The following is a 15,229-nucleotide window of genomic DNA, read 5'->3' on the forward strand; positions in this document are numbered from 1 at the left end:
GAGGGGGCCGCGTGGCGTTAAGGCTGGCTTTGGTCTGCCCCCCCCCGCCAGGATGCTGGTGGCGTGCGGCATGCAGCGCTGTCACCAGGAAGCGCTCAAGAGGAATCGGGTGCTGCTGGCGAAACAGCTGGTGTTAAAGGAGTTGATGGAGCACATGATAGAGAAGGACGTCATCACCACGGAGATGATGGAAATGATAGAGGTAGGCAGGCTGCGCGCCACCGCGCGCTGCGCTTCGCTCCCGCCTAAAATGTGCACGTGCGACTCCAGGCTTTCCTTTCCCTCTGCTTTTCCTGTGCTTTCAAGCGTGAGGCCTTGCTTTTGTGCAACTCGCCAACCATTTCTTATCATCCACCTGAAGATGAGCGCTTGGATCCAAGTGGTCATCCAAAAAATATGGGATGGATTCCATGGAATTGATAAAAATGAGTTTTGATACCCAGTGTTTTAGTACGTGATGTTCTGGTGTGGTTTAAATTTCACCAGGAAGGCTATTATTGGATAAATTACAGTTTGTTGGCAAATGCCCTCTTAGTATTCTGACAATTAGAACTTCCTGGGGCTGTTTCACAGATACATACATTTAATTTTTGATCTTTACTTTTTCTCATGTATTATTGTATGTTGCTTCATTGCTCTAAACGTCACAGTTGATGTGTATGTAGCATCTTTCCTGAATCGACTGTATAAAATAAGCATTTTACTTAGCGCCTTCTGAGGGGTTTGTGTGCTTGGTGCATGAGACCATAAACCGATGGGCAGCAGTAAAAACGTGTTGTGGAGCTTGTGGATTCAATGAGGGAAATGGATACTGCTCCAAAAGTAACTGTAAGTGAAAGTCGAGAGGGACGAGGGTGTATTAATTTGTGTGATAACGTATGGATTGCTGTGTTGTTGTGCACTCTGCCTTGAGCTAACAGAAGAAAGAAGTGGGAGTGAAACCCAGTAGGAAAAGCTATAAAAATGGGTCTAGCGCAGCTAAGCATAGTGGTGAAACGTGTGTACAAAGGAAAAAAAGTTGAGTTGTTCTGAAGCTTCATTCAAAATGAATTGTGTTGAGGTGTTACTTTGTGGATTTTGTTTTTTCTCTGCACCTAGGCCAAGTCTGGGAGCTTCAGCCAAAATGTGGAATTCCTCAATTTGCTGCCCAAGAGAGGCCCTAATGCCTTCTCAGCCTTCTGCGAAGCTCTGCGGGAAACCAAACAGCATCATCTGGAGGCAGTGATCTTGAAGACGACATCCAGTCTGAGCCATGGGATTGCAAAGGTACGACATGGATGGACTGCATTTCAGATTGGGTTTGGACACAAAGTGATGTTTTGGAAGTGGGAAAAGTAAGTGTTTATAACAGACAGGGTGGGTTTTCGCTGCAAATTAAAACTTGTAGTGGCCTTAATAAAAGCAGAGGGGAAGAAATTTGGGAAGAAGAGAATTTTCAGAATCACACGATGTTGGAGGTTGGGAGGAACCTCTGCAGCTCCTCTGGTCCAACTCTGCTGCTCGAGCAGGGCTACCTTGAGCAGGTTGCCCAGGACCACATCCATATGGCTTCTGAGTATCTCCAAGGAAGGAGACTCCGCAGTGTCTCTGGGCAGCCTGCTCCGGTGTTCAGTCACCCTCACAGTGAAGCTGTGTTTCCTGATGTTCAGAGGCAGCTTCCTGTGTTTCAGCTGAGCCCTTTGCCTCTTGTCCTGTCGCTGGGCACCACTGAAAATAGCCTCTCTCTGTCCTCTTTGCAGCCTGTGTATGTACGCTGATAAGATCCCCCCAAGCCTTTTCTTCCTCAGGCTTAACAGTGCCGGCTCTCACAGCCTTTCCTCACGTGAGTCCCTCCATCATCTTTGTGGCCTGCTGTTGGCCTCTCTCCAGCATGTCTGTATCTCCCTGGTGCGGAGTGGCCCAGGACTGAAGACAGGACAGGGTGCAACCTTGCCAGAGCTCAGCAAAGGGGAAGGATCGCCTCCCTTGATCTGATCTGTCAGCGTTCCTCCTAATGCGGCCCAGGATGCCACTAGCCTTGCTTGTGTCGAGGTCATGTTGCTGGCTCATGTTTGACTTAAACCCCCAAGCCCTTTTCTGCCAAGCTGCTTTCCAGGTGGTGGCCCCCAGCATGTATTGTTGCGTGGGGTTGGTCCTCCCCTGGTGCAGGACTTGGCACTTCTCATGGTTGAACTGCACGGGGTTCCTAGATGTTCTTGCATCCAACATGTTCTTAATTAGTGTGTTGTCGAGAACCCAAAAGCTGCGAAGAAAGTATTTTCTCTGAAAGCTTTTATTGTAGTGCTCAGTGATCCTCTTGAGTAGAAAGCTACTAAAAGCTAGTCTTGTCTTTTGAGGAGAGAGGGACTCTATTTTGTTATTTTTATTTTCACCTTTTTGCTACCTGCAGTTGTATTGGATTAAGGGGAGAATTTACTAAATATTCAGTTTTCTCAGTGCACTGACAGCATGGAATCTCACAGTAAACATACTTTATTTGAAAGAAGGAAGACCGGGTATTTTTGAGCAGACATGTTCACTTATTAAAACACAGAATTTGTGAGACTACCTCTTCAATTTTTTTCTTTTCAATTGTGCTTTACTATACAAACAATGAAATCTTGAAAGCAAACAAAAAGGTCGATGTCACTGGATAAATCACGTTTGGGCAAAAATGAGGAGGGTATGAACTCAATGTAGGGTTTCCAGACTGGGGGTTTGGGTAGAAGTAGAGAGGTGCAAAGAAGGGAAGGAATTTTGCACTGACAGAAAATGCTGCTATCTTGTCATGATGTTGTGTTTGGATGTGAACCATAATCTTATTTTTTAAGTCATATATTGTGTATGTAAATACATGTATCTTTGTTGCGTGATACCAACAGGGCTGTACCGTAGAGGAGAAACCAGCTGGTTCACACTACTCCTTTTTTTTTTTTTTTTAATGTATTTATTGGGTGTCTTTTAGCTTGAACACTGTCACAAATCAAGTCTTCCGTTCCCTGCCAGCGAGTCATGTAATGCGAAGAGATCGCGCCGGATCGGTGAGTCGCACATGGCATCATGGATACGTGATCAGCTATCTCATTGGTTTCTTCCAATTTCTTCATACTCTCTTAGTTAAGTTGTAGAAATAAGCTTGCCACCACTTGGCTGATGCTAGGAATACAAACCTGACAGTGAACTGACTATGCTGTGATCAGATGCAGGAGGCAGAATTAGGCTAGAAAGTGAAAGGGAAGTAGAGACAACCCAATTGGTGTCTAGTCAGCTTCATTTATTCTTACAGGAAATTTTTTTTAAGCAGTACATGTCAGTAAAATTTTAGATTTTTCAAATATTTTCCTGTTTAAAATTTGTAATAGAGTTTAATTAAACTACAGCTGTGAAAAGATACTGATTTGTGGCAGAACTCTTTAACGCAGACTTTCTTGTTAGCAAGTAAGCTTAAGTACAAGGCCTTTTATATATTACATGGCCCCAGCATAGATTTCTGCAGCTTCTGTCGAGTGCAGCAAATCAGCTTTTCTTCAGCAAGCATTTGTGGCTTAGATGAGGGAAATAGATGGAATGAATCTCCTTGGGAGTTTTCATGGTGCCTCTGGTAATTCCGGGAGTGTTCATGTTCCCTAACGGCAGCTTTAACTGTATGCGGGTTACTAGGAGCTCTCCTGGTGTTCAAGAACAAGTGGCTGGTTTGTTTTGTTGAGATGCAAAGGTTTTGGGGTTGGGTTGTTTTTAGAGCATATGTTCCTTCAACCAGGAGAGCCTTGTCTCAAAAGGCTGAAAAAGGGTTTCAGAGGAGATCATGAATGTCATTAGCTCGGTTTCTTCAGGACAGGGGAGTGCCTGCAAACGAGCATTGCACCTTAAGGACGTTAGAAAGTTCTAGTTCGATCACTTGTGCATGTGTCCAGCAAAAAAAAAAATCGGCGTATCCAGTGAGCATGGGAGGCCTTTTCCATGAAAGGAAAAGTGCTGTTGTCTTTGCAAAGTTCTAGCAGTGGTTTGTCAGTTTAACTGTGAAAGGAATAACGCGCTGTACAAAATGACAGAAAGCACAGGGCTCTAATTTTAGGTGAGAATTCTGTTTTCATACTGCGTACAACCAAATTTATTACTCCTTAGATAAGGCTAAAACACGTGCAAGACACAAAGCTGCCGATGAAAATTATAACAAAATAAGTGTACCATTCTGGTACTTTTTGTGGGTTTTTTCTGCTGTGTTTCATTGTGTGTCTGTGGTCCCTGATGAAGAATTCTTAGAGGTATGAATAGTATGATACAGGAATATGCCTAAGACCACATGCTTCAGGGTTTGCAAGTTACCATCTTAATGCAGAGGCTTTGTAGTTGGAATTTTTTATTGGTGTCAGTAACGTTTAGTTTGCACAGAACCAATGGAACATTCCTTGGATAATGGCGATGGTCCCCCGATTCCTCCAGTGAGGTCCTGCACTCCTGAATTTTACCGTGATCATCAGCACTTGGTAAGTAGTTGACGGAGAAAAGCTCCTTCAGATGTGAAAGATGCAAGGTGTTTGGCTATGTCAACTGAACACATGCTACTTAAAGATACCAGAATTGTGTTTTAACTAGTAGTCACAGGCTTGGCTGTTTTAATGGCCAATTTGTACCCAGGAGTCCCTCCTGAGGCTCAAAAACCAGATCAGGATTCTGTGCTGGGTAGTACTGGGTAGAACCACCCGAATTTCTATTCTTCTGCAGCTTTAGAAGTTACCTAGGTAGTTTAATTACTTGTTATTTATTCCGTTTGTAAAGCATAGGTTGTGATGGGGTGGGCTTAAAGAAAAATAAATAATCTTGTGTAATAGGGTTACCCAGTGTGCTGACACTTGGCACTTCTGTCACAGGCTCTGTGTACAGCAAAACAACCCATTTTTTGTTGTTTGGGTTTTTTTAACTGTCTGTTGGAGAAACCTAATTAGGCAGCATCAGTGTTGAGCTTGACTTGCCTCCTTTTACATCTGCTTCTGTATACGCCCTTTTTGGTATGCTCCTTTGGCTGAATTTCACTTCCATTGTATAGGAGTGTTAGTAAATAATTTACTGTTGATTTATTGTTGTTAAGCTCCCTCTCTGCCCTCCCACTCTTGTTTTGAAGACACCCCTCCTATATTATTTTTTTCCCTGTTAACCTTGGCCAGCCACATAATTTTCAGGATGAGTGACTGACAGTCCCTTGCTATTAAAACTGCACTCACATGCTATTTTACATCTCTCTCTGCTCCCAACAGCAATTCAGGAATGTTAGCTGAGGCCTTCGATGGGAGTGATGGAAATATGTGGGGCTGTGCTGGGGTGAAGGTGGGGAAAGGGAAAAAAAGTTAGCAAGACCTAGCTGACAGGTTGAAGTGTACAGGCCATGTTTCTTCTAAAACAAGAAATACGGCAAGCTAGTGTAACATCTTAGTAATAGTGTTGTAGGGTCGTCACTTGTGGAGACTTGAAAATACATTTGTCTTTGGTACCTTTTGGAATACAAGCATTTGTTTTATTTATTAAAAAATAATTGCGCTCCTACTCTAGCACTGTTATTTCCCTGTGTAGTCTAAATTTATCAATTTTAAATCTTCTCAGGCATATAAACTGGTATCAGAGCCCCGAGGCTTTGCACTTATTCTCAGCAATGTCCACTTCAGCAGTGAGAAGGACTTGGAGTATCGTGCAGGGGGAGATGTGGACTGTACTTCCCTGGAGATGCTTTTCAAGCGTCTTGGATATCAAGTGACTGTCTTTCATGATCAAACTGCACAGGTAAGGAGGGTGGATCCCAGTACTTCCTAACCAGTATGGATGAGAGTTTGTAAGTGTTACGTAAACATCTTGAGATGTTCCCTGTGGTATAACAGCAGGAACAGGACGATGTGAACTGTCACTTAGGAATAAGGCTAAATGGGATGGTGTCTGCTAGCATACTGACAAATATGAAGAAGTTTGGAAGGCAGAGGACTTCACGATGGAAAGTAGGATCAGGAAGGACCACGAGGGGTACTATTCTAGTCTGATCTGACTCCTTGTAGTGCAAGGGGCAGGAATTTCTAGACCACACCTGGCCAGAGTTAAACTTTGCAAATATTTGACCTACTCTTTGCAAGTGTAAGTGATGTTTTCACGTGCTTTCACTGATGGAGTCAATTGCCATCCTAATTGTCAGTCTTCCAACACAGTTAAGTTCCGTGCTTTCAGTCGTTGCGTTGCTAGAGAAGTGGCTGTGCTTCCTTTAGGAAAAATTGGCAGTGTTCCATGACTGACTGAATCAAGCCACTCTCTTTCCAGCCTTCTCCAGCCTCATTTGTTCTTATTCCTTTTAGATCCCTATGAAACCAAGCGGTACAGAATCTGTTAAGTGTTTATTCGGGAGCGCAGCTTTTGCGCCATCGTAGTGAGACTGTTCACTTGCCATGTTGTCAGAGTTCCGAAAGTTTGCCACTTTAAGTTGTTGTTGCATTTTGATCGTGAGTGTTTGAATGCCCGAAATACCAGAGTATGTATTTAAGCTGCTCCGATATCCCAGCCAGACTCCAAGTGTCGGTGTAAAACCTCGGTAAGACCGTTGATTTCCTCTGTGATGAATCTGTGTGTGTGCCAACTCAGATCCTTGCTGCATCCCCCTGTTGGCCATATGGAAGTGTAGATGTCCGAACTGATTCCTACTTCATAATATCCTAGGGCTGAATATCGCATAAGAGAGCACTTCTCTGGGATTTTTTGTGGAACACATCTTTTGTCCTCTAAATTGGATGTGCATAGGGTTAATTTCATAACAGGAGGGCCACTTGTGTTTTTCTCTGTACACTGCCCCACTTTCCATGTGAAGTCTGAAAGCATTTTTTTTCTCTCTCCCAGGAGATGCAGAATGCATTGGAGAGATTCTCTAAGATTCCAGATCATCGGGATGTGGATTCCTGTATCGTAGCTTTACTTTCCCACGGTGTGGAGGGTGGGGTTTATGGCAGTGATGGCAAACTACTACAGGTATATTCCTGTGTCCTGATGTGCTGTGTTGTTGTAGATTGGATCTTGGAAAGTAACAGTGAAAAGAGTAAAAAAAGAAGTGAGAGCAAACGGAAAGTGATGCGAAACTGAGGATTTATATTTTTTGAAAAGGAAAAAATTATGGGCTTGTGGAAAGAAAAGGACAGGGTTCTGTCTATGAGGGCTCTACGAGATAGAAAGTGGTATAGAAATAGGGCAGGTGGAGAAGTTATTTCATTCTCCCTTTCTGTACAAGTACTAGGTAGAGTGCATGAACTTTAGTAGGAGCTGGGGGGGAAAGGGAGGAAGGGTCCTGTTTGTCACAGGGTAAGTTTGGAGATAAAGGACAAAGTATAAGGACTGGTGAGTTAATAATCAAAATACTGGGAAGCAAAGTGGGACTGAGTTTGGCTTACAGAAGGCTCTGGTGGAGAATATTTATTTTCTTCTTTCAGTTGCAGGAGGCTTTCCGGCTCTTCGATAATGCAAACTGTCCAGAACTCCAAAATAAGCCCAAAATGTTCTTTATTCAGGCCTGCCGGGGAGGTGAGTGCCCAAATACTAAAAGCCATGTATTTGGCATGCCATTAAGGCTCCTTTTACACACATACACACCCTCACATTCAACTTGCTGTCAACTCTCCTCTTTGCTTCTCTCAGGTGTAAGTGGGACCCATATTCACCTCCCTCTGCCCTGCTGCTGCCACTGCATCTGTTGCTCTGTAAGTGTCTTGCTCTGCATGAGGTGTGTGCATTGACTTGCAGACCCCAGAGCATCTTAGTCATAAAGAACTCGCATAGCCCACTCATATATCGAGGCTTTCTCTTGCTATGCCTGCAGTAGGGGGAGTGGGGCATGCGGCGCATCAAGTTCCACCACATCATGGAGTGGTACACTAACACTGGTCTTGTCTGAGGTCCGTCCTTTTGACCCTGAGCGTGTTGTGCCTCTGGTGGTGGTGTCTCTCGAGCTATCATGCTCCAGGTCATACAGTTTTTTGTCCTTAAGCCTATCCTGCTTTCAAACGCTAAATGACCTTTCCTTACACCATTTTCCACGTCTGTTGTAGATACAGAATTCTTTTCTTGATTCTCACAGACCTGTTCTTTATGCACTCTTTCTGCTCCTATCTTTTTTTAATTCTACTACTCATTTTCCCTCCTTTTGTTACTAAACACAGATCTGTAACTACCTTTCAGACCTGCTAATGACCCAATTTTTCCTTAAAGTGTTTGGAACCTGCAAAGTGCTGTGAAACTGCAGATACTCTGTCTTAGAAAGCTTTGGTTTTCCCCCTGTGATTGAGAAGGTTTTCTAGCGTGTTTTTCCCCTTTTCCCTTGTTCCTTGCAATTGTCTGACTTTTCTTTATTTTACACTCTAGCCAAGAAAATGTTTCCTTCATCTGTTACCTACTTGTGTTTAGTCCCAGTGCAGAGAAGAACCTAAATCATACATGAAGTATTTTGAGTATCAAAAATATTCGATCCTTTAGGCATTTGGAGATACTGTGACGTGCATGTTCACAGTATGGGTTGAATGTGACTGTCTTCCTTACGTTAGTGAACCTGTAGATACTCTTGAACAAACGTGAATATGCAAGCTCGTAACAGTATGGAAGTAAGTGTAATAAGCCAGGAGTGGCAGCTGACTGAAGTCATGAAGTTTATTTGGCTGTAATCTTATTCTAACGGCTCTGTTCACATCAAGTCAGGCTTGGCCTTCCTATTCCCAAAAAGGTTTCAGTTAAGCTACACAAAATACTCCAGAACTTGGACGCTGCAATAGGCAAAGGATTGAGACTTGAGCAAAAAGGAAGTAAGGGAATAATAATTTCTTTAAATCAAAAGAGCATAAAACTGCCTTTTTTTTAACCTTTTAAACCTTGATTAAGGTTGAAGGGGAAAGCTAGTTACAAAGTGATTGAACTGTCAACAGGAATGTCTCTCTGTTAGCATTCAAAGGTTAGACAAGCCAATATATTTTTTTTTTTTTTCTTAAAAAGGCAGCATTTAAATAGCATAGACAACTGTATGTTAGTGGTCAGTCTCTGCATGCCACGCAAGTTAGCTGGAACCAGCTGAAAGAACAGAGAAATGCATAGGTTATTCTTTTTCCCAAAGTTTATGTAATAGGCCTTACCTACCTATCTAGTATTAATGACACATTAAAAATGTAGATAAAGAAGCAGTGGTACAGTCTGCTTGATTTCCAGAGTGCCTTTGGCAGGAGTCTACTAAAAAAGAACTGAAGTAGTCCAACTACAGTCATGGGTCAAAAACCAGTGGCAATGGGAAAACACACATAGTCATATTTCACTATGGCATAAAATAAGACACCGAGGCTGCGTCACATCTGTGGTCAATACAGTGGTTGATCCAGAAACATCAAGGACTGATAAATACGTAGTTAGCAGTTACTTAAATCAATTGGGAAAACAGTGATCTAGAAGGTTCAGTAAAATTTAAACAGACTAGGTCATTCTGGGTGGCAGTTATTGGTGATACAAGTTAGAGGTTAAGTATGCAGAGGAATATCCTGAAAGTGTTACTGCTTTACACTTCTTAATTACTTTGGTAAGTTGTCTGGGATGGTGCTTGAAGACGCATGAGGAAGACATTTAATTCTGACACTCTTATCAAAAAGGTTTTGACTTTATACATCATGGGTTGATGACAGTATGAGTAATACAGGCTGGCTGTAAAATTACCTGAGCCTTATCAAAAATAAAATACCCTGTGAACAATGCACTAAATTTTAAAGAAGATGCAGAACTAAAATGATTTGGAGAAGTGTGATAAAAGACATAAAAATGCGGTTAAAAATGGAAAACTTTGCATTGCTACCTTAAAGAGATGAGGAAGGAACCTGATGGAAGTAATCTTTTTACAAGGGCCTGTAGTGACAGGACAAGGGGGAACGGGTTTAAATTGAAAGTGGGGAGGTTTAGATTGGATATCAGGAAGAAGTTCTTCCCAGAGAGGGTGGGGAAGCACTGGGACAGGTTGCCCAGAGAGGCTGTGGATGCCCCATCCCTGGAAGTGTCCAAGGCCAGGCTGGATGAGGCTTGGAGCAACCTGGTCTAGTGGAAGGGGTCCCTGCCCATGGCAGGGGGATTGGAACTGGATGGTCTTTAAGGTCCCTTCCACCCAAACCATCCTGTGGTTCCAGGAATCATGAAACTTTGAGCTATGAAGCTGTAATTACAAGCTTTGTCTAGCCTGTCTGACAATCACACCCTGGGTTCACTGCTCCTTTCGTTTTGGAGTGATCAAACAACGTTGCTGACTTAGGAGCTGACCATTTCCTGTGCATAATGATGAGATGCCACCAGTGCCACCACCTGTAAACGGCTTAGGAATCCAAATGCGTTTCTTGGGCACAGCCTGACCACAAAAACCTAGAGGCATCATAACAGGAAGGCCTCCGAAGCGGGCACTTACGCCTCCTAAGACTAGAACCTGACCCATGCTGTTAGCAAGTAAGAAGAGTAGATTCTCATAACAAAAGAACAAAAAGGCAAAATTACATAGGAAAACTGGAAAATGTAGTTGTATTTTTCTTACAACATAGCTAGACTATTATTGCCACTAAGCAGTTAGCCTGGGTTACGATGGAAGCTCTGTATCATGTGACCAGGCAGTTTAGACTCTCTACACTTGTCCTAACACACTAATGAATCCTGGAAAGGGCGTTAAACATGTTCTAGGTGTTAAGCTAATCTCCGGGTACTGGAGTTCTCTCTCTCGTGTTTGGGGTCAAATTATTTTGCATTTTACTATGGCACAACTTACGCTTTTGATTGAAACAAGTGATATTATAATCAGGATTTAGCACTAGGTGAGACATTTGGTCCATTTTTTCTTGATGGCCTGGATAGGCCTCAGCAGCTAAAATTACAGCTTTCATTTGAGTTCTGCAGTAAGTAGGTAGGTAGCACTGCAAACTAGGTTAGACATTTTTGGACTTCTCTAAGGTAGGTAAAAGTGGAAAATGGAAACATTTAGGGATAGGCATCAGATCTGTCTGTGTCATAAAGAACTATCAGAAACTTATTTGCTTTCCAGTTATCCCATGATTTGCATAGGAGAGGGGAAAAAAAAACCAATCTGCACATAGACTGACAGTCACTTCAGGTTGGGCAGGTTCAGCACTTGTTAGTATCTGCAATAGTTTGTGCCAAAGAACTTGCAGATGAGTTTTAAAATCAGCTGAAAAGGCATGATATTCATACAAAAGCTTCCTGCTTGACAGCAGCTGTGGCATTGCTGACCAGAGCTCACAACTAAGGAAGTACAGGAGAACTACATGCACTATTTCAGGGTAGTTGCTTGTTTGTGTTGTTTTGGGGGTTTTTTTGTCCTTCTTCTCCCCCAACTCCTTGTTCATTGCCCCCCAGATGAGACAGACCGGGGAGTGGATCAAAGAGATGGGAAAGAATGGTCAGATTCCCCAGGCTGTGAGGAAAGTGATGCCAACAAGGAAGAAAATCTCAAGCTTCGTCTGCCTACGTGCTCTGATATGATCTGTGGATATGCTTGTCTGAAAGGTACAGGGGAGAGGCCCTAACTGTTTGGGCATAAGGAGGTTCTTTGTGTCTGTTCCCCAGAAACCATTATACGCGCTTCCTTCCTAGGCACCGCGGCCATGCGTAACACCAAGCGTGGATCCTGGTACATCGAGGCTCTCACCTCTGTCTTTGCAGAGGACTCCCGAGACACTCACGTGGCTGACATGTTGGTGAAGGTGAGCTGGAGTCTCTTTCCTTTCCCACACTTGCCTGATTTCTGAGCAGTCTGCCAGTGCTTCACATTGCTAGAATTAATCTAATATTAAAGCAGTTGTTCTTGCCTCGTTTTCAGCAAAGTAATTACTTCTTGCCTTGTTTATATAGAACTATATATACATACATATATATATACGTACAGTCCCACAGCACTTTAACAGAAGTAAAAATGCTGTTTCTTTGACACATGAACCGTTTCATGTGTGCGGTTGCGTGGTGAGCTTAGAAGAATAGATCTGGTTTCCCATGTACCTGGACAAATGCTTGTGCTCACGTAAGGGAAAGAGTAAGAAAATGGGGTAAGAGGGAGTGAAACAGCAGTGTGGCCACGCAACTTGGGCTGTTGTGGAGCTGCACCCTAGTTCTTCATCCTTCTTACGACTTACAAAGACAGTACGTAGAGTATCACTTCAACACAATAATCTAGGAGTACAGGAAACAATGACGCTTTTCTTATTTCTGCTTTCTTCATCTTTCCAGTCATTTTTTTATTTTTTTTCTAACCTCACATCTAGGTGAATAGGCAAATCAAGCAACGAGAAGGTTATGCCCCAGGCACAGAATTTCACCGCTGCAAGGAAATGTCAGAATACTGTAGCACACTCTGTCGGGACCTTTACCTGTTCCCTGGCTATCTGCCGGGAAAATAAACCTGCTGGCTCTGTTGGAGGAGAGATACTGCCAAAGCTGAACTTGGAGTGTGGATATGTACGTTTTTATTCTTCAGGACTCTGACACCAGGTGGCAAGCAGGAAACGCTTGTTTCTCTCTGTCCAGTCCAATTCTTGACGCCTTTTTCTACAAGAACATGGCAACTCTTTGCAATCCAGCTTGGTTCAGTATTTAAAATACTAATATCCTGACTTCCTCCATATGTATAGAGTTGATGGAACGAGGATCAACACTGAAAGTGAGAAGTGGGAACATCCCTTGGAAGGACACATAAGGACATTTGTAAGCAAAGTGAATGTGAACAGGGAATCAGGCTATAAATACTTTTTTAAGTTAAGCCTTTCTGAAAGGAAAATGATTCATAAAATGTTACTCGTGCTTGTATTTAAAAAATTTTAAATACTTTCTGCCTGGTTCTTTGTGCAGGACAGTCAGCTCCTGTGCGCATTAGAAGAGGGGCTCCCCTGTGAAAGAGAATCTTTCCCCTCTCTAAAATGGGAGGTTATTGTTTTCACTGCTTGACACTTTCCTACCCATCTCGATCACTTTAAAGTCTATTTTTGCATGTTCCTTCTCTAGCCAAGTTACCAAGAAAACTACAAGACAATCCCAGATTATCAGCAAAACAAATAGAGATCCAGGATTTCTTACACAGCCAAATAAGCCTCTGTAAACTGCCCCAGAAATAGTTTTGAATCTATAGATTTTTAGATTAGCTTCCTTTAGTCCCAAGAGTGACCGCCTGCATGGAATACTACTTTTGAGGAATTCGTTTGCCATGATACCCATGTGTCACAACAGGTACAGCACTCAATCCGCCAACTTCTCAGGAGTCTAGAAATTGCACTGGATAACTGAATCCCTGAAGTCCTAGAGCCTTGTACAAAAGGATCTTGTGACTTCTGTTTAGGCAGCTCTTCACAGTCTAAGTGTGTTGCTTGGACTTTTTTATCACTGCAGTTTGTTTCCCTTTTAAATGAAAGGGGAGAGTTTCATACAATTACCCTGCTATGTGAGTTTTCTTCAGCCATGATCATTCAAAGCTGTTTTTTTAGCTAATGTTGTTTGCAAAGTGTCTTTTCAACTGGTCAGTAAGAAATGTGGTATAATCCATCACTTCTGGAAGTTTCCTACAGTCTCTTCAAGCTGTAATTTGTCTCTTGCTTGTGTCCAGCTGCAGTTACTCCCATTTGAAGTGATGTGGGAGATAGGGATGGTTCTCTTTTTGTGGTAGAGCATGAGTCCTTATATACTGGGCTACATATGGAGTACAGTCTGTCCACTTGAGTGTCTCTCCCTTCTGTGGCAGAAAGTTGGCATGGTTCCCGACTTACTGATTTTAAATGCCACAGTTAGATTAAAAAAAAAAAATCAGGATAGAATTATGACTAGGAAGCACAAAGGGATATAGAGGGAGGCTGGAAAATTAAGCATGTGCTTTTTTGTTGTTCTGCCTAGGAAAACGAAGGGTGTGTTTCCTCCAGCTGACAAAGGTGCAGCATTAACACGCATCTTGCACTTCCCTGACACGCAAAGTAATAAACGGAACAAGGATCATACTTGCCAATTGGTGCCTTACTCTGAAGTTGAAGATAGCAGTTTAGGGGCTGTTGTACCTCCCTGGAGTATAAACACTTTCTTCCTGAGTGCTCCCTCTTTGAAGTGGTGCAATATTTTACAGATAGGTATATTGATGAAGCAGTCCCCTCTGGATTGGATTTCTGTAGGATTGCATCAGGTTGCATTATCACTGCCACTTTTGTATATACTTTTTGTATACTTGCATTTTACTGCCTTGATATGTCAAAATAAAGAGTTCTTGTTTGATTAATCTGTGGAGTATCTTCGATTTGGGGAGTTACACCTCTGTGCAGAAATGGAGCTTCTACAGAAAGAGAATTTTGCATAATTTCAGGGGCTAGTACCTCACAGAGGCACTTGTCGACTCCCAGGCAGGACCCTGCAACTTGCTAGCTGCATCCCGCATGGGCTGCTGCTTAATTTTGGTAACACCTTGTGCTGATCCCTAACCACAGGTCACCCCAGCCCCATGAAAAACTTCCAAAATACTCATACACCTTTGCCATTGGCCCAAGCACTGAATAATCTCTCCTCTATAGGCTGAATTCCTGAGTAGGAAAAGGGGAAGGTGTAAATACCGAAAGCCTCCAGGGGATAACTTGCCAAGTACCAGGGGGCTGACAATATTAAATACAGATAGATGATCCCTCCCAATGTCAGCAGTACACCGAACAGCCTAACCAAACCCCACAACCCAGTTTGTAGGATCAGGATAATAAGGCACAGGAAAGGCAGCAGATCCTGCCATTCACTTAGCAACTTAGAGCCCCGAACTCAGCCTCTGGATCAGCCACCACCACACTGTTGTACCAAATACTTGCACACACTCTTCAGATCTGTTCTTACCCCAACCCGCTCGAGCCCCATATTGGGCACCAAGAAGAACTGTCCCGGTTTAGCCTTATCTGACAATTAAGTACCAGAGAGTTCTCCATCACCTCCCCCTCTCCCGCAGTGGAGGAGAGCTGGGGATAAAAAAAGCCAAGGAAAGCTCATAAAAGTTGAGATAAGAACTATTTAATGATATAAATGAGAATTACAGTGATACTGACAATACTACTACTAATAAGTAATTAAAACAATAGAAAATAGAACATGTGATACAGTAGGTCACCACGTGCTGACTGATAAGCAGCCAGGGCCAAAAACCAGCAAACAGTTCCTGGGGTGGGGAGAAACACAGACACCACCCCACTCCCCCATCCCCTGAGAGCAG

At 43.0% G+C, this 15,229-nt stretch overlaps 1 protein-coding gene across 2 annotated transcripts; it reads left to right on the forward strand.

Annotated features, from left to right (window-relative positions):
* The first annotated feature begins 52 nt into the window (after nucleotides 1-52).
* CASP2 (caspase 2, apoptosis-related cysteine peptidase) lies at nucleotides 53-12,410 on the forward strand. Of its 2 annotated transcripts, none has more exons than XM_010156053.1 (10): nucleotides 53-202; nucleotides 1,099-1,266; nucleotides 2,945-3,020; nucleotides 4,363-4,466; nucleotides 5,578-5,754; nucleotides 6,847-6,975; nucleotides 7,431-7,521; nucleotides 11,374-11,523; nucleotides 11,611-11,720; nucleotides 12,276-12,410. In XM_010156053.1, the coding sequence occupies exons 1-10, from the start codon at nucleotides 53-55 to the stop codon at nucleotides 12,408-12,410; spliced, it is 1,290 nt and encodes a 429-aa protein (XP_010154355.1). The 2 variants fall into 2 exon arrangements, with proteins under 2 accessions (XP_010154355.1, XP_010154356.1); XM_010156054.1 differs by having other exon boundaries at nucleotides 4,372-4,466.
* The last annotated feature ends 2,819 nt before the right edge of the window (nucleotides 12,411-15,229 follow it).

Source organism: Eurypyga helias, unplaced genomic scaffold (genome assembly GCF_000690775.1).
Source record: "Eurypyga helias isolate BGI_N326 unplaced genomic scaffold, ASM69077v1 scaffold4217, whole genome shotgun sequence".
In the NCBI taxonomy this organism is placed as follows: domain Eukaryota; kingdom Metazoa; phylum Chordata; class Aves; order Eurypygiformes; family Eurypygidae; genus Eurypyga; species Eurypyga helias.

What these genes read in the sequence shown, in the direction of transcription:
- CASP2 (XM_010156053.1), top strand. Translation starts at nt 53, where the DNA reads ATGCTGGTGGCGTGCGGCATGCAGCGCTGTCACCAGGAAGCGCTCAAG. An exon ending in ACCGTGATCATCAGCACTTG is followed by an intron (nt 4,467 to 5,577) that starts GTAAGTAGTTGA and finishes AAATCTTCTCAG; the next exon opens with GCATATAAACTGGTATCAGA. An exon ending in TGGCTGACATGTTGGTGAAG is followed by an intron (nt 11,721 to 12,275) that starts GTGAGCTGGAGT and finishes CCTCACATCTAG; the next exon opens with GTGAATAGGCAAATCAAGCA.